This window comes from Anolis carolinensis, chromosome 1, assembly GCF_035594765.1.
Source record: "Anolis carolinensis isolate JA03-04 chromosome 1, rAnoCar3.1.pri, whole genome shotgun sequence".
Classification (NCBI taxonomy): Eukaryota; Metazoa; Chordata; class Lepidosauria; order Squamata; family Dactyloidae; genus Anolis; species Anolis carolinensis.
The window spans coordinates 193925561-193947864 of record NC_085841.1 but is presented as its reverse complement, the minus strand read 5'-3'; the positions used below and the strand labels follow the sequence as shown (position 1 = coordinate 193947864).

The window sequence follows — 22304 nt, the reverse complement described above, 5'->3', positions numbered from 1 at the left end:
CTGCTCCCAAAAGTCTGATTCTTTTTTTTCTTTTTCTTTTTAAGAATTTGGAAAAAAATGCAAATCATATATTCGGGTTAAAAAGAACCTTAGATTTCAATGGAGGACAAATTATAAAAGAGTGGAAGATCTTCCTCTTCCCAGATAAAGCATTATACCATGGTTAAGAAAATAAACATATTGTTACTAGTGAAAACAGAACATAGCCGATGAGTAGCAGAACGATTTCATCTTCTAATGGATAACATCATTCAATTGCATTTCAGAAGATCTGTCTTCAATGTCAGCAAAGCTTAAGGAGATTCCCAAATGTCAGCAGCAAATTAGATTTTTTAAAAATCTCCTTTGGAAATCTCTTTTCTCCTCTCTCCTCAGCCCCATGATGAATATTGTGGAAAAGACTCAACTACCTAATTTCTTTGGCTAAATGCATTTTGGGCAAAGCTTTCTCACCTCCCCCATTATTTACAGAGCAGGGGAGGCATGTGCAAACAATTATGCAAGCATTAGACTGAAGGGAGAAACAAGATCTCCGCCTGGGGTGTGAAGTAATTATTCTCACAGAAAGTGAGAATAAGTGAGAATACCATTGGTTCTAGTAAATTCTGTTTAAAGAGAAGTATGGGCCTTCAAGCCACCTCTTGACTTATGGCAACCCCATTTATTTGGTAGAGTTTTCTTAGGATACTCAGATGTAATTTGCCATTGTCTCATTCTGAAAAAAATGCCCTATTTTAAAATAGAAAATTTTGGGAATTGTGCCTTTTTCACTCTCTCTCTTTACTGTAGAATGCATTTCTCTTTAAAACAAACAACCAACAAACCTTTGATGGTTGAGTGGCATCTTGATTTGGTAATAGTGGTGGGCCATGTGCTTTTTGTGCAGGGAAAAAAGTTCCCAAATTAAATCCCTGGCATCATAAGTAGGAGAGGCTAGCAAACCTCGGAGATCTACAAGTCAGTGTAATAAATAGGAAGCTAAATGAATCTATTTGACTAGCAGTTAGCTGGGTCAAGATGCATACATAGTACTGTTGGTCCTTTACATTTGCAAGTTTGGCTTGCAGATTTGATCATTTATGGACTTGATTAAATTGTTATCTTTTAGAATTTTTAAGTTCTCTTGCAATCTCATCAGACGGGCAAAATTGCCTGTTGTATGCTAGTTCCTCTTCACTTTTACCACGGAGCCCGCCAACTCCCATCCCAAGATGTACATCTACTTCCAGTGGGACTCCATAGTAAAAGAGAAGAGGAAAGTGGCATACAGTGCTATGGCAGCAATTTGGGAGGCCTCCTGTGTTGCATTTGGATCAACAGGCACACCCTCAGTGGGATGGGGAAAGGGGGAAGCTGGGTGATGTGGGGTGTGGGGGATGGGTTCCCCATGCAAGGCCCCTCTCAATCTGTGGCAAATCCTTTGCTTAGTGTGATGAGGTAGTTTCACTTCTGGCGAAAGTTGACCACAGAGTCATAAAGGAGGACCTAGAGATTGAAAAAATAGTAAGTTTTTGAGTTGCAGTTTCCCCACTTTCATGGGGGTCCTGTGCTCTAAACCTCAGCAAATGTGGAGGGCTGTCTGTATTCAAAGCCTTCCATGCTACTTTGACATTGCAAACAGGGAATCTCTTTCCCAGGTCATTCTTTCCCTGCCAATAAAAAACATCAATACAGTAGAGTCTCACTTATCCAAGCCTCGCTTATCCAAGCCTCTGGATAATCCAAGCCATTTTTGTAGTCAATGTTTTCAATATATCATAATATTTCGGTGCCAAATTTGTAAATACAGTAATTACAACATAACATTACTGCGTATTAAACTACATTTTCTGTCAAATTTGTTGTATAACATGATGTTTTGGTGCTTAATTTATAAAATCATAACCTAATTTGCTGTTTAATAGGCTTTTCCTTAATCCCTCCTTATTATCCAAGATATTCACTTATCCAAGCTTCTGCCGGCCCGTTTAGCTTGGATAAGTGAGACTCTACTGTAATAATAAATTAAATAAGTAAGTGTTTCTGTCTTTCAGAGGCATCCAAAATTGGTAGTATGGCTAGCCCAGGTCTGGAAAGTATAAAACCACTTCCTACGTTTTCTTTGAGCTACAGTTCATCTTGTACCATAATCAAGGGATGCTGAGCTACTGTTATGTTGCAGCTAAGCAACCATTCTGGTTACCAAGGCTTTGAGCACTTGCTACTTATTTTCGCATTCAGACCATCTGAAGTATGTGATTCTTTTACATTTGTTCTTGTAGACAGGTCTCTCTCTTTCTCTTTGTGCAGGAAACTCTTGGATACAGATGATGAACTCTCAGATATGCGGACAGATTCGGTCCCTATGGAAGTACGGGATTGGTTGGCTTCCACCTTCACAAGGAAAATGGGGATGACGAAAAGGAGGCCTGAAGAAAAACCCAAATTTCGAAGTATTGTACATGCTGTGCAAGCTGGGATTTTTGTTGAAAGGTGAGCTCCTTGGTTTGATAAAAAGCATGTTTAACCAAATAGTGATAAAACGAATAGCAAATTTAGTCAAACAACACTACTCAATCTCACACCCCTATCCATGTGGCACAGTAAGCAAAAGGAGCAAGAACACAGAAGAATTTCTAAGCCCTTCAACTTTTAGTTCAAAAAGGAATAACAACTGAGCCCCATGCTGGGTGTGTTTAGTCCTGAACTTTGAAAAAGTTTCCATGCAGGCTTTGAGGCTTGGGTTCATATATACCAAAATAGCCTGAGACTGCTATGTGCATTTTTAAAAATAACCACCAACACATTAAGGCTGCATTTATAGTTACCTTGGTATAATCTCTGTTGGACTCCATAACACTTACTTCTCAGCTGGCATGCATAGAACTGAACTATTTATTTATTTCTAACATTTATATCCCACCCTTCTCACCCGAAGGGACTCAGGGCAGCTTACAGTAATGGCAGCAATTCGATGCCCGTACAAAATCAGTATCAAAACAATACATAACACAATTAAAACTATTAAAAATACAATAAATTACAATATATAAATGTAAACGTAAAATCAGATCCGTTCTTCCTAGAGAAACCTCATGCTTTGTCCGTAATTCAGTCCATGTCACCTTTGCCATGTTTTAGGGCTTTTCTGAAGCCCAACAAGGTTGGAATTTGTCACATATTTACAAGGAGATGGGGAAAAAAGGACCCTTCCATTGCACCTCACTATTGCCCTGTCGGGTGAGGTTAATGGGAATTGTAATTTAACATGTAAGGAGGGTCACATATTTATTGTTATTTATGATACATTCATCTATATTCTAATTCTCCCAATTTTCCAATATGGACTTATCAGCCCTCCTATATACACTTACATTGTATGGAAAAGGCTACATCAGGACTTCATAAACTGTTCCATTTGGGACCTCATTTGCCCTGAGAAATTTTTACATTTCCCAGGTATATAGATATATAAAGTATAAAAATCAAACATTTACCAATAAAAACAGACTAATTTCCCTTTTTATGAAGTATGGCTGAAGTATCTTCTACAGAGTCCACTGTAAATATTGCATATCAGATTTGTGTAAATGTCTAACAACCTCATTGCACAAGGAGAAATTAGCATCCTAGCATGCTGCCAGGGCACTTCATCCTCAGAGCCCACCTGACACCATCACATGACATACAACTTCTGGTGAGGCTCTGTGAAGGAAGCATTCTGAAAGCATGTAGAACGCTTCACTTGGAATAATGGAACATGCATGTGGGGAAGCCACATGGTGATACTTCCCCATGTATGATGTGGAAGCATCTCTGCAGACAAAGCGGGGTGTGGGGAAATATGATTGCCCTGCAGTTTCACCATAGAAGCTGGCAAATCATCCCACATGCCCTCATCAATGTGATGAGGTCCCAAAACAGCCGACATTCAGAAAACATTGACTGTTGCCAATTTTTGGGACCTCAACAATGAGCCAAGGGGATCCCATTTGGGGTCAGGACCTGCAGTTTAAGAAACAGTGGACTACCCTGTTTCCCCTAAAATAAGACATTCCCAGAAAATAAGACCTAGTAGAGGTTTTGCTGAATTGCTAAATAAAAGGCCTCCCCCGAAAGTAAGACCTAGCACCGTTTGTGTTTGGAAGCATGCCCACCGAACAGAACACCAGAGCATCAGGATCGGTAAATGTACGTACCATAGAGTGTTGTACATGGAAATATTGGTAGTAACAATAAATTCTTGATAGGATTCACAGTTTGTCTGGTTATGCTGGTTTGTGATGACAACTACTGTAGAGTATATAATAAATGTTCAATTTTTTGTTCAACAATAAATGTGAATTCTTCTTCATGGAAAAATAAGACATCCCCGAAAATAAGACCTAGAGCATCTTTGGGAGAAAAAATTAATATAAGACACTGTCTTATTTTCAGGGAAACACGGTAGATGGTACCTTATAGTACTTTCCAGCTCTATGATTCTATGGTCCAATGAATTAGTGTTTACTTTAGAGAAGCCATGTCTAGGTTGCACTTTACAGCAAGTGTGCAAATTGTGTGGCCTTTCAGATGTTGAGTTACTGCATCTTCCAGAATTTCACCTGAAGGGCCAGATGATTCCTACTCCTGGCTTATAGTTTAATTTTCTTTTACTTACAATACAGCCCATTGCTTAGGGTGGGAGATTTTTCTCTCCCCCCCCCTCCGCATTTTATAGATTTTAAAGTCTTGTGGTTTGATTTGTTTAACTTTAAACCTTGAAAGGAACTCCAGAAGAGCTATTTCTAAAAAATACATGCATTTCCACTAGATTTCAGGTGCTGTTTTCACTGAGTCTTCTTCTTCTTCTAGAATGTACCGAAGGACCTCTAGTATGGTTGGTTTGGCCTATCCATCTGAAGTGATAACAACTTTTAAGGTAAACCCAGTTCAAGAATTATACAAAGTACGGGAAAAATTATTGAGTATATCTTTAATGATGGAAAGGGGGATAAGCCGCAACAAAGGCAATGAAATTTTGGACTTGTGAAACAATATGCATTGGTTGGTCCTGGTGAAGGGGGCACAAAATAAGGGTAAGGGGAAGAGGGGGGAAAGGAATAGTAATAGTAATAATAATAATAATAATAATAATAATAATAATAATAATAATAAACATGTATAAGTAGATAAAAGGTATGTAGTAGTAGATGTAGTAAGTTGTAATGGAAATATGCTTAAAGATGTTTTTGAATTTTACTTTTTTTACTGTAAGATTATATACAACATGACATACTCCTTTGTCTAGGATATTGTAATAAGAGGAAAGAATGTATACCGTGTTCCCTCACTTATTGTGGGGGTTAGGTTCCAGGACCACCCACAATGAGTGAAAATCCGCAAAATAGGGACGCTATATATTGTATACATTATTTTAGTAGTTATACACTATTTTAAGTCTTTATCAACCAATCGTGTGTTGATAAATCATTTCCTTCTTATCCCGCTGCTGCTTGGAGTCCTTTTTTCTCCCGTTGGCTTCTCCTTCCTTCCTTCCTTAGGCTGTAAATCGTAATTTTTTATTATTTATAATATTCTTTTAGAGTTTTTTTGAAAAACCGCAAAACAGCGAATCCGCAAAAAGTGAACCACAAAGTAGTGAAGGAACACTGTACTTATACACTGTACTTATAAATTAATAACAAAATTTAAAAAATGTGAATCAGCTAAGAATTATACAAAGTACATTTCCAACTCAGTTTTATTTATTGGGGCAGTGGAGAAAGTCTGCTTATTTTCAGTATAAATTCTAAGTTGTTTTGTTGAACGATGAAGGAATAATTAAGTGGCCAAGGAATAAGTGGAGCCAGGATTGATGAAGTCATAGTGCTTTTATTTTTACGAACTGGGGAGATGGCATTGTGATTGTAAATATATACAACATTTGGGGGTAACTTCATCCTCAGTGAAGAATTCAGATCCATAGGCAATACAAAAGACCCATCTACAATTATTTGCAATTATTTGTTTCCTGTGAAGAAAAAGGGTCTCCTAAAACTTAGGAAACTCAGCCAAGGTAAATCACTTAGAAGCAAGGACCTAGTGCAGTTTTCACCCAGTATTTGCACATCTGGAAATAAAACAATGAAAGGGCATAGACAAAAAAAGATTTACACTCTTATTCTGGACTATTTTGATGGGTGTGACAATGGGAATTATCATGTTGACTACTGTATATATTTATGTATAAGTTGATCTCATGGATAAATAGAGAACAGGTTTGGAGGCCAAAATTCTGGATTTTGATATGACCTGTGGATAAGTCAAGGGTCATTTCTCAGAGAGGGGAAAGCACCAATGCCATCTCAGAGGCAGACACTCTGGCCACCACTGATATTTCCTTGCTCGGGCCAGAATCCTGTCCATAGATCAGTGGTTGCTAAAATTAACGGAAATAAAGAATATGGACAGACTATCATATTTACTAACCAAACAACAAGGATTACCAAACAGAAGTACTGACTGGCAACCCCTATTGAACTTTTTTTTTATAAAGGAAAAGAATATTAAAATAATACAAATATAGAATTGTAGTGACACAACCACAAGAATAATACGGAGTATAGGGAAGTTACAACAACAATGAACAATAAAAACATTGGGGTTGACCCCCTGACAGACCCCATCCAATATAGATAAAGATGGAAGTCAATAGATCTCTAGCACCATTTTCTTGTTCTCTCTTTTTTCTTTTTTTCTTTTTCTTTTTCTTTCTTTTTTCATTCTCTCCATTTCCTACTTTACTATAAACCACAATGTTCCCCCACTTTTATTGTATTCTTTTGAAAACTCACAAAAATAAAAAATAAAATAAAAGACCAGAAGCAATACCATGGTGGATAGAATATTGGGATGAGTGTTTTTTAAAGGTTATCCTGTGATAGATTATGCTCTTGCCTTTCACCATTCCACTCAGAGAAGGGATTGGCTCCTTTAAAAAAAAAAAGAATTAAGATACATGGTCACATTGATAAGCCAAACCAGTGTTGAGGTCTCTGAGGTTGAGGAGGGAGAGTTTGAGGTTTTGAGGTTTTTACTTCTGAGTCTGTTACTTCTGTGGGGGAAATGAAACTGTTCCTCTGATGATGGGAATGCTTCACTTAGACCTGTCGTTAGGAAAATAGAAAGTGGTTCTCATAAGAATCTTCCAGGTATTGTCTCTGAATGGAATGTGGAGGAAACAGGAGCACTGCCTATAACTCAACAATTACAGTTATGAAAAGAGACAAGCAGGGACAAGTTTGTTGTTCCCAGACACTAAAACAGTAGCAAAGGGAACCCGTGTGAAAAAGGGAGATGTCATGGTAAGAATTAGAATTCTTAAGCATTTTGAAATAATGTTCATTGGGAGATCAGCTTTGGATCTTCATGGGTCAAGTCACCTGTCTTAGAAGCTCCGAGTTAGGAGTTCTTGCCTTTGGTTCTGTATCTTGCTTTCCTGTTTAAGATCAATACCTCTTGATTGGATTACAATTCTTGGTCCAAGTTTTCAAGTCTCTGAATATAGTTGTGTACAAGTTCTCAAGCCCTTGGATATAGTTTTGGTTTAAATGTTGAAACCCCTGGATTACAGTTTCTTGTTTTACCCTTTTGGGAGTTAGGATTCATATTAAGAATTGGTCACTGCTATTTGTTATGGTCAAGAATATCAAGCTTATGGATATAACTTTGAAAATGCTTTCACAGTCTGGTTTTTTATTGTACCTTAGTGATTGCTTAGTCTGCTGATTTTGGAATGACTTTTGGTTTGTTGTCTATTCATTTTTGAAACTGCCTTTTCTATTCTACTCTTTTCTTAATAAACTGATTACTTACTGTTGAACTTTGTGGTGTTTGGGTGAAAAAGAGTCACACAGGCGACTGGACTGCAACAACCAAGGCTTTTGGATTGACTTTTTGGCTAAAGTTTCTAGACTTATACATGGTTTGTAGGGTATCTACTTTAACATAATCTGATTGCAGAAGATGGTATATGGCCACATGTACATGTGAGCTCTCCATTTACCTTGGAAACCCATGCAGTTTGATTAGTTTGCTGCAGGTCTTGAGTGCCACAAACACAGAAATAGTTGGGCTTTTTTGGAATGTGAAAATTCATAGGATATTATAGATTTTGGCATGGAAAGAACATGAAGAACTATCATTTCACATGCTATTCAGTTTGAAATACATTTGTGAGTAAATACGTTTTGTGCACATTACCCCTTTATGCTATTTCATTTAGATATTAGACCAACATGACATAAAACCGCTACACAAAGAAGCTATCCCCCACCCCCACAATTCCCTAGCAACTGAGAATTAGTTCACTGTGTTTCTTCATGATGTCATTCTCGCTTACATGGAAAAAGTCTTCAATATCTGTATGCTATTCATATAAGCATTCATTCTTCAGTGTGCATTGGGAGGAGTTTCACTGATGTGAGACTGCTGTGATATGTGTGAGGTTGCATTTTTGTTTCTATTCAAACTAGTCAATACAGTTATCATATTCTTTGTAGAAGTAATCTCCCATATGGAGAAAAATATCTGTTTTTAGATGGTGTGATTTCTATCACGTGTGCATTTTGCATTTAAAATGATGTTGTTTTCAATTTGGCCATAGAACATAAATGTAGATTTCTTTGCAAGTCTGATGAATAAAGCAAACATCTTAGAGACAATCCTATTGTGAGAGGGAAAATTTGTCAGTGATAGGGAATGCAGGTGGGAGGGGACGCAGAATAGAGATTCATGAACAGCAACTCTTCACACTCTACAGTATTATGTTCCTGATCCTTTATATGATTGAATCATATTGTGGACTTAAGTTCAGTGGCTTGTTGTTGTATGCCTTCAAGCTTATGGAGACACTAAGGTCAACCTGTTGCAGGGTTATCCTGAAGAAATCTGTTCAGATTGGTTGTTTTTTTCCCCCCTTCCTTTGAGGCCTAGAGAGTATGACCTGTCTAAGGTGACCCAGTGAGTTTCCATGGCTGAGAGAACTTCAACCTTGGACTCCTGAATTTTCGTATACTACTAGAACTCTAGTCTAGCATTGCACTGTGAAGCAAACCAAGAAAATAACTAGAGAGCATGATCCAGCTTGATTTAAGCATTTTTCAGCCCCATTAGACTTCTAGTGGGGGATATTTTAGGCAAAAACTGTGGGCTGTTTTATAGAACACAGAGTGCATTTGTCTTCCTGAATCATGCCTATTTTATACACTTGTACATACACTCTCACACATGGACACTGTCTTAATATTATGTTGTCACATAAAATACTTAAACAGCAGGGGCTGTTTTAATCTATTTTAAAAATTCCCTGTAATGCCACTAAGGTGAGGAAGTGTGAGGTTCCTAATTCCCCCCCCCCCCTCTTATCTTGTTTACAGGATGTTGATAAATGGTCTTTTGATGTGTTTGCTCTAAATGAAGCAAGTGGAGGCCATAGCCTAAAATTTATGATGTATGAACTGTTGATCCGATATGATCTAGTGAGCCGTTTCAAGGTAAGAAAATGCATCTAATTTTTTATTTCCACTACAAAACCAAAGAGATACTGAATTCCTGAATAATCTCTTGCAAATAACCTGTTATTCAGTTTTATAAAGTGTAGTACACTTTTCTTTTCTGTCATAAAATGCAAAATAGGGGTCTGATAGATATAATAGGTGTTACTTCTATGTGTGTTAGGTACGGTAGAGTCTTGCTTATTCAACCTTCGCTTATCCAACATTCTGTATTATCCAACGTAGTCTGCCTCTCGCCTGGATCCACAGCTGTTTCTCTAGGCAGCAACGAACAGCAGACCAACATTCCCATTAACAGCCACACTCCTAAACAAGTGGCAGACTTGGTGTAAAACATGATGTTTTGGTGCTTAATTTGTAAAATCATAACATAATTTGACATTTAATAGGCTTTTCCTTAATCCCTCCTTATTATCCAACATTTTCGCTTATCCAACATTCTGCCGGCCCGTTTCTGTTGGATAAGTGAGACTCTACTGTATGGTCTTTGGTGAGTAGGCCCTGAAAATGACACTATGATATTACCCACCTTACTGGACCATGAGTTATAAGTATGATGAATTACAAAGGTAACATGGAAAAGTTTTGAGAATTCAGCCTTTACTAAAAACCCATGCATTTACCTTCAAAGTAAATAAAGACTGCAAGTTTTTTTTAAAAAAAACATGTTGGAAAATAAATAAGTGGTTGTCAAAATGTGGATTTCCAAAAGAATGGCATTCCACAATATGGGTTCAATTGCTTGTTTTGTTTTTTTTAATTTGTTTTTATTGTTGTTTTGTCATTTTATCCCATTCCCACCCTCCCACCCTCCCCTCCTTGTACATACACTTTATACAACAAACTACAGAAGTTACATTTGAAATATCAATCTCAATCTTAATTTTTCCACTCCACATCTTAATACATTATCTAAATAGTTCTTAACTGGTTCCCACATCCCCTTGATTATTGCAATATTTTCAATTTTATCTATATTATTCCATTTGCAATTTGTAATTTCTACATTTAACATATCAACTATATACTTATACCAATTTGTCAGAGTCCATTTTGTTTTATCTCTCCAACCGCTCATTAAAACAATTTGTGCACATGCTTTTAATTTGTCAATCATTTTTTTCTTTTTGTATATTCTTCACTTCTGTTATCCTTGCATGTAGTACATTTCTATTAACTGTTACTATTTGTAGATTTAGCATTCTATTGATTTCTCCTTCAGTCATTCTCCAGTATTCTTGCACCCGATCGCACTCCCATATCATATGATTGAACACCCCTCTTTGTTCACAACCGTGCCAACACCTATCTTTCATCCCTGGTAAAAACTGTGAAAGTTGTGCAGGAGTTCTGTACCATTTTTGTAACATTTTCCTTTTTGCTTCCCTTAATACATTGTACTCTTCTTTTGCTATATTACTTATTTCCCTTTGTATATCTTCCCTCTCAATTTCCATGTCCATTCTCCATGTTTGGAAAATTTCCTCTACTATTTCTTCTTTTACCATTATAAGGTTCAATTGCTTGTTGTCATTAGTGACCTCATCACATGGGTGGAATTTAGCATTCTAGGATGCTTCCACCCTGTCTTGGGGATGGAGCCCCACGTCGGACATCACATGATGTTGTGTGACTTCCGGAGAAGGCCCCGCCCTCACCTGGGATGAAAGTGTCATTGGATGCTTCCCCCACAACACAGGAGGTCTCCAGTGCAGCCAGCACAGGGTCTCGCCATGAGGGCGACACTTTCCCCATGTGATGAGGAAACCATTGCAGAGAGGGAGCTGTGTGCAGGGCAACAAATTCACCCTGCTGCTTCATTCTTTTCTTGGCAAAGCCAAGCAAAGTGGGACTCTTCGCCTGGCTTTTCTCATGAGGCCCTAAGCATAGCAAACACTCAATAGGATCAGTGCTTTCTATCTGGCAAGTTTTAGCACACACACACCCCCCCCAAAGCTCTGGCACCACAACCTCCTACAGCCCTAGTCAACTTTGGGAGTTGAAGTCCCACAATATCAGTAGGGCCATATGGTTTCTTTCATGTGACTCTTAAAAATAAATGGAAAGTTGACATACTATTCCTCAGGACCTAGACACTACAAGCTAAGAGGTCAGTCCCCACACTGCCTGGCCCAGACTGTGACTGGCAGCAAGTATGTGGCCATGGTGAATGACACACCACAGAGGTTGGTCACACTGAGATACAATGTATCTTCCATATCCATGGATTCTGTATCCACAATTCAATCAGAGCTTGAATATTTCACCTCATTCCACAAACATTTGATTTTGCAATGTAATATTAGAGATGGCATTTTACCATACAATTGTATATAATTGGATTTGAGCTTCCACGGATCTTGGTGTTGGGAGTGGGAGTGTGGTACTGAAGTCAAATCCTAGTGTCTATTATATTGGAAGATTTAAAACTGTATTATAATGTATTTACCTTATACTGTAAGATGTATACTGTATTATGCTAAGAGTCTATTATACTGGAAAATATTATTAAAATGTCTGTTTGAAGTGACCCATTTTGTTGGCTAACCACAATTTCAATTTAGTGCATAGCACTGAATGGAAAGAGATGTGCATTGGCTTTGAGAAGTGCCCTGAAAATCACTCCTATCCCTTTATCACCATCCGTGTCAAACCCTTATTTCTAAGTATCACTGTCCTGCTTTGTAAATTGCCCTCTTTAATGATGACGTCTAAAGACAGGAACAGCAAAATGATCCAGTCATGTTGCCTTGCAGTCTGCATACCTCAGATCTATCCATTTTCCTTTTGATGTTTGCCTCTTGCAGATTCCTGTTCCCAGCCTTATTTCATTTGCAGAAACCTTAGAAAATGGCTACAGCAAACACAGAAACCCCTATCACAACTTAATCCATGCTGCGGATGTTACCCACACTGTGCACTGCATCTTGCTTCTCACTGGTATCATGGTAAGTGTAAAGAAGGGGTTTATTTAATTAAATATATTATATATATTATATTATATCCATTGCCACCAGTGTAATAATGTTTTATTTAAACACTGCCACCAATTGTGGAGTCTTTATAATGCTGCCACCAGATATGAAGATGTTTATAATGCTGCCACCAGATGTAAAGGGGATTATCAACGCTTGCCACCACTATGGGAAGATGCAGCCACTAACTACTCAAAGAGGAGACCTTTTAAATTGTGTTTTTCTTTCTTCTTCTTGTTTACTATTGATGGTAATATATGTGACAGAAGCTGAGATGTTTAAAAGAACAACACATTTATTCAGGCACAAAGCTTAATGGTTACAGTAACTTTCTCTTTAGAGGCACTTTAGTTAACAGTTGCAAAGCTAGAATGAGGTGTTTCAAAGTCCTTAAAATGTAACTTCTTTCTCTGCTGCTTCAAACTTCAGCCACCCTGTGAATTACAATCACAGATTATCTGTTTCTTATCAGGAGACAGACTGCCTTAAAATAAGTCACCAAACTTATTTTAAACTGACTCAAAATTAGCAATTGAGCCTCCCTGATTCCTTCAACTGAGGATCAGTCTTCCCTGTACCTCATCAGGGCACAGATGAACTGCTTCTTTTCAAACCTGCACTTCTCCACCAAAACGGCAGTTGGCTCCGCCCACTTCTCTATGGCAACCAACTCAACCAGTGCAGAGATGTAATAACTGAAATATTGACCCTTTTAAAACACAATCAAACATGACATCTGTAAACTTAAAAAAAATCACACTTCATTACAGTAAGAAACTGAATTAGGTCAAGCCCACGGGAACTTGAGGCAGCGACATCTTTGCATGCCCAGAGCCTATCACAAAACACTGATGAGGCAGTGTTGAAACGGTATGTTGTTGTAAATGGGTTATGACAATCTGAAGACCAAATGTATAAATTCTCCAAGACAGTCTGGGATGACTTCTTTAAGGTAAAGGTAAAGGTTTTCCCCTGACGTTAAGTCCAGTCATGTCTGACTCTGGGGGTTGGTGCTCATCTCCATTTCAAAGCTGAAGAGCCGGCTTTGTCCATAGACACCTCCAAGGTCATGTGGCCGGCATGACTGCATGGAGCGCTGTTACAATACAATACTCCAAATATTTTGGGTTGCACCTCCTGCAATCTGATCCATTTCCCTGACTGGTTGGGGCTTTGGTGAACTTAAAAATTCAAAATATCTAATAGGACAGTCCCAATGGCTTATATCCAGCATTGCAGGGTTGTTGTGATCCTTAATTGAGTCTGTTCATTTGTAATATGGTGTTCCTCTTCTCCTACTGTCTACCAAGCATTGTTTCTTTTCTAGTGAGTTTTACCTTCTCCTGATATGTCCAAAATATTACAGCCTCATTTTAGTCATCTTGGCTTCTGGAGAGATTTCTGGTTTGCTTTAAGATCTATTTATCTTTTTAACAAGACATTGTATCCATAGAACTCTTCTCCAGCACCACATTTCAAATTTGTAGATTATCTTCAGATCAGCTTTGTTTACTTCCCAGCTTCCACATCAATGCATAGAAATTGGTAATATGATGGCACAAACAATCCTACATTTAGTATTCAAATCAGTCATTCTCCAGCTTCTTTTCTTGATTCTAAACAAACTTTCCCTACATTTTTTATTCTGTTTGCTACTTTTGCTTTCTAATCACCTAATGATTAACAAGAAACCCTGTTTTTGTATGTGATCTATTTCCTCTTGGACTCCAATACAGAATATTTCAGTATCTTCCTCTTCTGCCTCTCTAGTTGGAGCATAAACTTGGATTATGGTTATATTGATGGGTTTTCCTGGATGTCATTAATATTACTCAATCAGGCATTGCTTTGTATCAATATAATATAATAATAACAATATAATAATCCTACACCAGTCCATGTCAGTTCACTCACCCCCAACTATTGCAATATTTATATGTTCCATTTCTTGTGTCACTATGGCTTGAGTCCAGTTGCAACATTAGTCTCAGCACGACTGGTAGTTTGCCTCGGCACTATCCCAATAGTTTGTTGAATGTCTTCAGAGCTGATAATCTTCTCTTTTGGCACTATCTTTTGATTCATTTTTTATTCTCTCATCACAGGAAAAATACATTCAAAAGGAGATTTACTATGCCTCCTGTGCATAATAACAAATGTTCATTATGATGCAGATGCCATTGTCTGAGAGATCCTCCAGTGGTGTAACCCCCACCGCTAGTGCTGCTTCCCAGGAACTATTTGACATTTTTACAACCTCATCAGATGGGCTAAATTTGGTGGTGCACAGATGCCTCTTCACTTTTGCCATGTATCCCGCTGGCTTTCATCTCACAATGTACATTTACTTCTGGTGGGGCTCCATTGCAAAGGTGGAGAGGAACCAGCATATGCTGCTGCTGCAACAACACAGGAAGCTTCCCGTGTTGCATTGCCAACACCAGGGAAAACTGGGCAACAGATGCTTCTACCTATAGGATTGGGTTAAGGGGGAAGCCAGGTGATGCAAAGTGTGTGGCAACAGGTCCCACCAGATTCGCCATGATGCATGGTGAATTTCATAGTTAATATGATAAGGTCCTTAGTCCAGTTCCTTAGCAAAAGTCTGTCTGACATGAGGGACCCTACCAGCAGCATTGCTGCCATCAGGATATAGGCATGCATACAGGAGCATGCAATCCCATAGCCTCTTGCCTCACAAAAGCATGAAATCCCACTCCTGTGAAAAGGTGGTGCCATAGTAAGGAGAAAAAACAGTGGCAATCAATCTTCTCACAGACCTTGTATTAAAATAAAACTAACATCAAAAGTACATTTATTTATTTATTTTATTTACAGTATTTATATTCCGCCCTTCTCACCCTGAAGGGGACTCTGGGCGGATTACAATGAACACATATATGGCAAACATTCAATGCCAACAGACAAACAACATATATAGACAGACACAGAGGCATTTAACATTTTTTTCCAGCTTCACGATTCCGGCCACAGGGGGAGCTGTTGCTTCACTGTCCACTAGTGGCTGTACTTCCTCATTCCTTTTCTCGTGTTTTGCTGGCAGTTTTTATGATGTTGTAAATTAGTTAAATTAGCCTCCCGCATAAAGCGTACCTGAATTTCCCTACTTGACAGATGCAACTGTCCTTTGGGGCTGCATAGGTCAACAGCAAGCCGGGCTATTTAATGGTCGGGGGCTTAACCCGACCCGGGCTTCGAACTCATGACCTCTCGGTCAGTAGTGATTTATTGCAGCTGGTTACTAGCCAGCTGCGCCACAGCCCGGCCCTTCTCCTAGCATAAAGAGAAGGCTATTATGGAATTTTTTAGCCTGAGCTGTGTCTTGGTGGCAGCATTGAATATTAAGGAAGAAGAATCTTAGCCTCAGTCTGACTTGAAACATCACCATGGCCTTGGGCCTTGAGGCCACACTGGTAAACATAAACACTACAGTTTTGGGGTGGGGAGGGTTACTTCTTCTAATACGAGGGCTATCCAGAAAGTACATTACGTTTTGGAATTAAAAATTAACAAAGTATAGGAGAAATCATTTACCATATGCAGTTGAAAGCCACACCCAAATACCACTTCTCAACATAGTTGCCATTCAAATCTAGGCACTTATCATAGCGATAAGTGAGCTTCGAAACTCCTTCCCCACTAAATTCTGCCGCCTCCATCCTCAACTACTTGTTTTCAACAATGGGGGCGTGGCTGGCAACGCAGCGTTTTGGCGACGCTGCGCAGCTGCAGGAAGGGGGAAGGGTTGAGGACGGAGGCGGCAGAATTTAGTGGGGAAGGAGTTTCCAAACTCATTTATTGCTATGATAAGTGCCTAGATTTGAATGGCAACTATGTGAGATGTGGTACTTGGGTGTGGCTTTCAACTGCATATGGTAAATGTTTTCTCCTATACTTTGTTCATTTTTAATTTCAAAACATAATGTACTTTCTGGATAACACTCGTATGATGAGAATTCCATAAATACTTCTTGCAGTATTATAAGAATCCTATAAATTACTAGAAAAAGAGACAGCCTAAGTAGAACTAGACAAATACATTGCTCCATATGTGATTTGATTTTAGTTTCTGTTAGCCCCAGCCATCTTAACCAATGGTGAGGAATGTTCATAAATGCTCATAAATCAGTCAGAACAGTCTCGGTTTATTATCTTTGAGGCTTATTTTACACCATAAAGTTATAGCACTATGATTTCATTCATTGCCATGGCTGAATTATATAATATCCTGGGATTGTTAGTTTAGTGAGGTATTGGAGTTCTAAGATAATACTAAACACCTCTCCCTATATTGCCAATCCCATGATTTCATATGATGTTGTCATGGCAGTTAAAGTGGAATCATAGTGCTACAATTGTGCAATGTGAAAAGTTCCTTGAACTAAATGTATACAGTAATGTGTTAGATCTGTTTGGCATGAAGTTAAAATGGAAATGAACTATTTGCACTACCTCTGATTTTTTTTTCTTGACTAGCACTGGCTCACTGAACTGGAAATATTAGCAATGATCTTTGCCGCTGCCATCCATGACTATGAGCATACTGGGACCACAAACAATTTCCACATTCAGACCAGGTAAGCCCACTGCCAGTTAGTATGCACAACTAATGTAGGGGAGAAAAGAGTATTTGCTGCAGAAAACAGGCTTCCAAATGTTGTTTTTCCTCAAGATCTGATGACACTCCTCCACACTTCTACTGCCAACGGTACAGCACAGAAGCTTTTGCTAATGCAATAATTGCAGAGCTTCCAGAAAGCAAAGGGAGAGGAAGAAGAGAAGGGTGACTAAGTGAATTGAGACATTGCAGTCTTTAAACCTCACCCTTGCAGATATTTTCATTATGCATAATAGTGAAAGGGACCATTTCAGTGGGAAAATATTGCCGCATAGGCTGCCAACTCACCCTTGGAGCTGCTACCAGTTTCAGGACTTGGAAACCACGATCCCATATTTATTCCAAGGTGTTCAGTGTGCTTTGCAGGTTAACCTCAAAACAATCCTCTGTGGAAGAACAGAGTAGGAAGATGTGAGATCCAAAGTCACATTATAAGTTTCATGGAGGAATAGGGATTTGTGTCCAGATGATAAAGATCTGGACTAAAAGTTGCTGATACATTTACCGTCTTTTTGAAGTGATCCCCCAGGTGGTAGAAGAAGTCTGTTTCACATAGCATGTCATAACCCACACTGATCTCGAACAAACTTCAGCTCTTTAGGTGTTTTGGACTTCAACTCCCAGAAATCCAACCCAGCTTACCGGCTGTTAGGAATTGTGGGAGTTGAAGTCCAAAACACCTGGAGGGTCGAAGTTTGCCCATGTCTGATATCCCACAAACTGAGAGCCGGGGTGGGGGGGAGTCTTTGTGTGGCATTTTGGAGAATTTACCCACTGTCATCACACAGGTTTGCCTTCTCCTGTTTCTAGCCCAACCTTCTGCTTCATTTCCCATCACATGGGTGGGTGTTGTCTCTTCTTCCCATTCAAGGAGACTAGCATGCTTTTTAAACCACTTCTTCAAATGATATCCTCATTGTAGTCTTTACACCTCTACTTTCAACAAGACCAGCACACCAGGAAATCTTGCTTCCTTCTCTTTCTTTCCTTCTCAACTTGCAAAATGGCTCACTTTGTTTAGAAAACCAAGAGGGAGAAGGGGTTTTCTGCTGAAAACATCCAAAGATTAATGGTGACAGAAGGAGCATTGAGGGGAATTGGAAGTCTGCCACTCCCCATCCCAAAGAAACTGAAACATCACAAAACGGAGTGTGAACGAAAAAATCCATTACTTCCCATCCCAATGAAAAATGACAATTTTTAAGAGTTGCTGCATGCAGGGAGAGGGGTGAAGTCAATTCCTGACTGTCTTTCAAATCTTCCCATTTCTACATGCTGCAGAGACAGAATCCCATGAGCAACCCATGGAAGGTGTCATGTCTCATCTGATGAGATATGTGGGATTTTGTCTTCAAAGTGTGTAGAAATGGAAGAAAACCTCCATCTGATGAATGTGATTCATTGGAAAGTAAATATAAGCTCAATTTGTAATTGGGATTGCTGAGCACATCTCAGGAAATTCCATTGTGGGTGGGAAAATGGATTAAATTTAGAGTATGTGCGTTCTTCTTAACATCCGCCTTGACCCTAAGACTCCACCTACTATGCGGTGCTGTTCTTCTTAACTACATTCAAGTTGGCTGCAACTTATAGTGACCTTATGAATGAGAGGCTGCCGAGTCTTGCAGATTCAGGTTCATGGCTTCCTTGATTGAGTCTTTCTATCTGGAATGCGGTCTTTCTATTTTCTTACTGCCCTCCACTTTATTTATTTATTTAAACATTTATATTCTGCACTTTTCACCCTGAAGGGGACTCAGCACAACATATATACGGCAAACATTCAATGCCGGAACATAAACTAAACTATAAATATACATAAACACTAAAATCAGTTAAAACCATCATTTAAAACCATCACAAGTCAACTTTACTAAGCATTATTGTTTTTTCTAGTGAATCATGTCCTCTCGTGATATGGCCAAAGTATAACAGTGTAGTCACCTTTAGTCACCCTCACTTCTATGGAGAGGTCAAGCCAAATTTGTTCTGGAACTCATCTATTTGTCTTTTTAGCTCTCCACAGTATACATAACACTTTTCTACAGCACAACATCACAAGTGAGTTGGTTTTCTTGTTAGCATTTTTTCACTATCCAGCTTTTTCAACCATACATATAAATGGAGAATACAATGGTATGGACCATTCTAACCTTAGTTTTCAGTGATTTCTCTTTACACTTCGGGATCTTGTCTAGTTCCTTCCATGTCCTTTCATCACATAATACAACTCCTATGCCTGAACTTCTACAATTCCTCCCAGCCATCTTCTTCTCCTTGTTATAGGCAACAATATTTGAATTTTTGATGCATTTTACACAGTAGGAAATGGGAGAATGTTGGGCCTGGGGACTCACAGGAAAAACAAATAGATAAGGATACTTTTTGGCAGTGTTCTCTTCTACCTTCTCAGAAACCTTAAAGCATAGTTTTAGTCTTAGCTCTGTGAGTGAGTACCCTGCTTTATTTTATTTTTTTAACTCCAATGCTGCCTTTGCTTTTAACATTTGAAAACAATAGAAAACAGTGAATGACGAGTGGCACAGGGTGACATTTAGAATGCTTGGTGTAGAAGGTGTATAGGATATTTATAACACAATCCTTTTTTCTCCCAAAACCTTTTATATCAAGCGTCATTAGTTGTAGTCCTCCATATGATATTTGTCTAGGTTTTTTCTCATTTCTGTCCATTGGCCCTGCTTGCTGGAATTGATGGGAGTTGGAAGGTCACAGTTTCTGTACTCATATAAACATCACCAAAGCCATCTGGTTCTCACTAGCAAAGAAGCTGTATATCTGTAGTGATACTTCCTGGCCTTGTCATGAAATATGACCTCCAAATTGCAATATTTACTGGAACACCCCTCTCCTCAATAATCTGATCTTCCACCCACAAAGAGGAATAAATTTATCATGAAATACTGCCTGCCTTCTGTTCTGTTTCGAGTACGGTTTTTACCACAAATCTTACTCAGAGAAGAAACCTCAGTATGTGTGTGTTGATTTATTTGTCCAGTGTTGTATCTGCTTCTATGGTGACCACATCAAACCAGTGCTTGCAGCATTGTACCTAAAAATAACTTTTATCAGTCAGTCCAGTAACTCCAAATTTAGACCATTTTTTTTAATTTTTGTCCAGCGTTGTTTAGCTTTGGAGCCCTAAATGTGGAAGAAGAAAATTGCCTCTTCCCATTCAGTCATGAATAACATAAATAAAATTGAGCTGGCTGGAGCTTTGGTGGTAGTTCTCAGCCTACTTTTGTAATGAGGAATTACAGCCCTAATCTATGTGTTCAGCAGAATGAGGGAGCGTTGTGGCTGAAAAGTGGCACCGTGGGGTGCTAAGATGAACTGAATAATTCGAGATGAGGATTTTATCTCAACATCTCAGTGCTTTGTTCACTGAATGTCACAGGATTTCACCCAACATTGTTCTCTACTTGTAATTCTGGAGCTCCTGGTGGCACAATGGGTTAAACCCATGACTGCTAGACTGACAGGTCGGCTGTTTGAATCTGGGGAGAGCAGGTGAGCTCCTTCTGTCAGCTCCAGTTCCCCATACAGGGACATGAGAAAAGCCTCCCACAGGATGGTAAAACATCAAACATCTGGATGTCCCCTGGGCAACATCCTTGCAGACAGCCAATTATCTCACAGCAGAAATGACTAGCAGTTTCTCAAGTCGCTCCTAACATGAAAAAAACCTTGTAATTATCATTTTCCACTGCTTCTTCCATCATTCCTTATCTCAGAAAACAGGTTAAGGACACAGAGAAAAATAGCTGGATGTTATTTATTAATTCTAAACAAGCAAAGCCCTTTGGCTGAAAATACTCTGCATCATTTGAGGCTCTAAGGGGGGGATGCCATTTTGGAAAATTCTCCTGACCCTTCCCATGCTCTGGATCCCTCTCTGTATCTCTCTGTTGCTCAAACAAGAGAACCAGCTTGAGATAAAACCTGTCTTCCTAATACACTAGGGGTTTTTTTTATTTCTGGAAAATTTAGTTCAGAAGAAGTACAATAACACGGGGCTCTCCTTCACAGACTCTCTAGCCATCTGCCAGCACTGTTGGCAGATGCAAGAAAAAAAGAGGTTTATTCCTTGCTGAGAGGGACTGTAAGAGCTTTGCGGTTTTTAAAATTATTCTTCTCATTTTCAGATATTTTTGCAATTTTTGGTAAAGTTTTTGCACATCGGTGTGCAGAGAAAGATACAAACTCTCCTTTTGCTGCAAAATGTCATAGGTGAAGGTAAAGGTTTTCCCCTGACATTACCTCTAGTCATGTCAGACTCTGGGGGTTGGTGCTCATCTCCATTTCTAAGCCGAAGAGCCCGCATTGTCCGTAGACACCTCCAAGGTCATGTGGCTGGCATGACTGCATGAAATGCCGTTACCTTCCCGCCAAAGTGGTACCTATTGATCTACTCACAGTTACATGTTTTTGAACTGCTACCCTGTTTCCCCTAAAATAAGACATCCCCAGAAAATAAGACCTAGTAGAGGTTTTGCTGAATTGCTAAATATAAGGCCTCCCCCGAAAGTAAGACCTAGCAAAGTTTTTGTTTGGAAGCATGCCCGTTGAACAGAACACCAAAGCATGCAGGATTGGTAAATGTACATACCATAGATTGTTGTACATGGAAATAATGATAGTAACAAGAAATTTTTGATAAGATTCACAGTTTGTCTGGTTATGCTGGTTTGTGATGACAACTACTGTACAGTATATAGTAAATGTTCAATTTTTTTGTTCAACAATAAATGTGAATTCTTCTTCATGGAAAAATAAGACATCCCCTGAAAATAAGACCTAGCACATCTTTGGGAGCAAAAATTAATATAAGACACTGTCTTATTTTCGGGGAAACATGGTAGGTTGGCAGAAGCTGGGGCTAACAGTGGGAGCTCACCCCTCTCCCCGGATTTGAACCACCAACCTTTCGGTCAGCAAGTTCAGCAGCTCAGCTGTTTAATCTGCTGCACCATCGGGGGCATCCTCTTTGCTATTGACAAAAAATGTGCAAGTCTTTTCATTTTAAAGTAGATACAAAAAATAATTGCAGTTTGATAATTGATAATTGATCGATTTCTGTTGGAGAATAATTGTGATTATTCTTTGAATCCCTATTCAAGATTCTACTGCCTCATT

The 22304-nt window shown here is 38.9% G+C and overlaps 1 protein-coding gene across 5 annotated transcripts in view; it reads left to right on the top strand.

Moving 5' to 3' along the window:
• pde1a (phosphodiesterase 1A) overlaps window positions 1–22304 on the top strand; it is a 241411-nt gene that overhangs the window by 177212 nt on the left and 41895 nt on the right. For all 5 annotated transcript variants that reach the window (XM_062963250.1, XM_008115488.3, XM_062963264.1 and 2 more), the window contains exons 3-7: window positions 2290–2472; window positions 4834–4900; window positions 9399–9515; window positions 12344–12484; window positions 17009–17109. In XM_062963250.1, the coding sequence (XP_062819320.1) occupies window positions 2290–2472; window positions 4834–4900; window positions 9399–9515; window positions 12344–12484; window positions 17009–17109 (609 nt within the window). The remainder of the gene's footprint in view (window positions 1–2289; window positions 2473–4833; window positions 4901–9398; window positions 9516–12343; window positions 12485–17008; window positions 17110–22304) is intronic.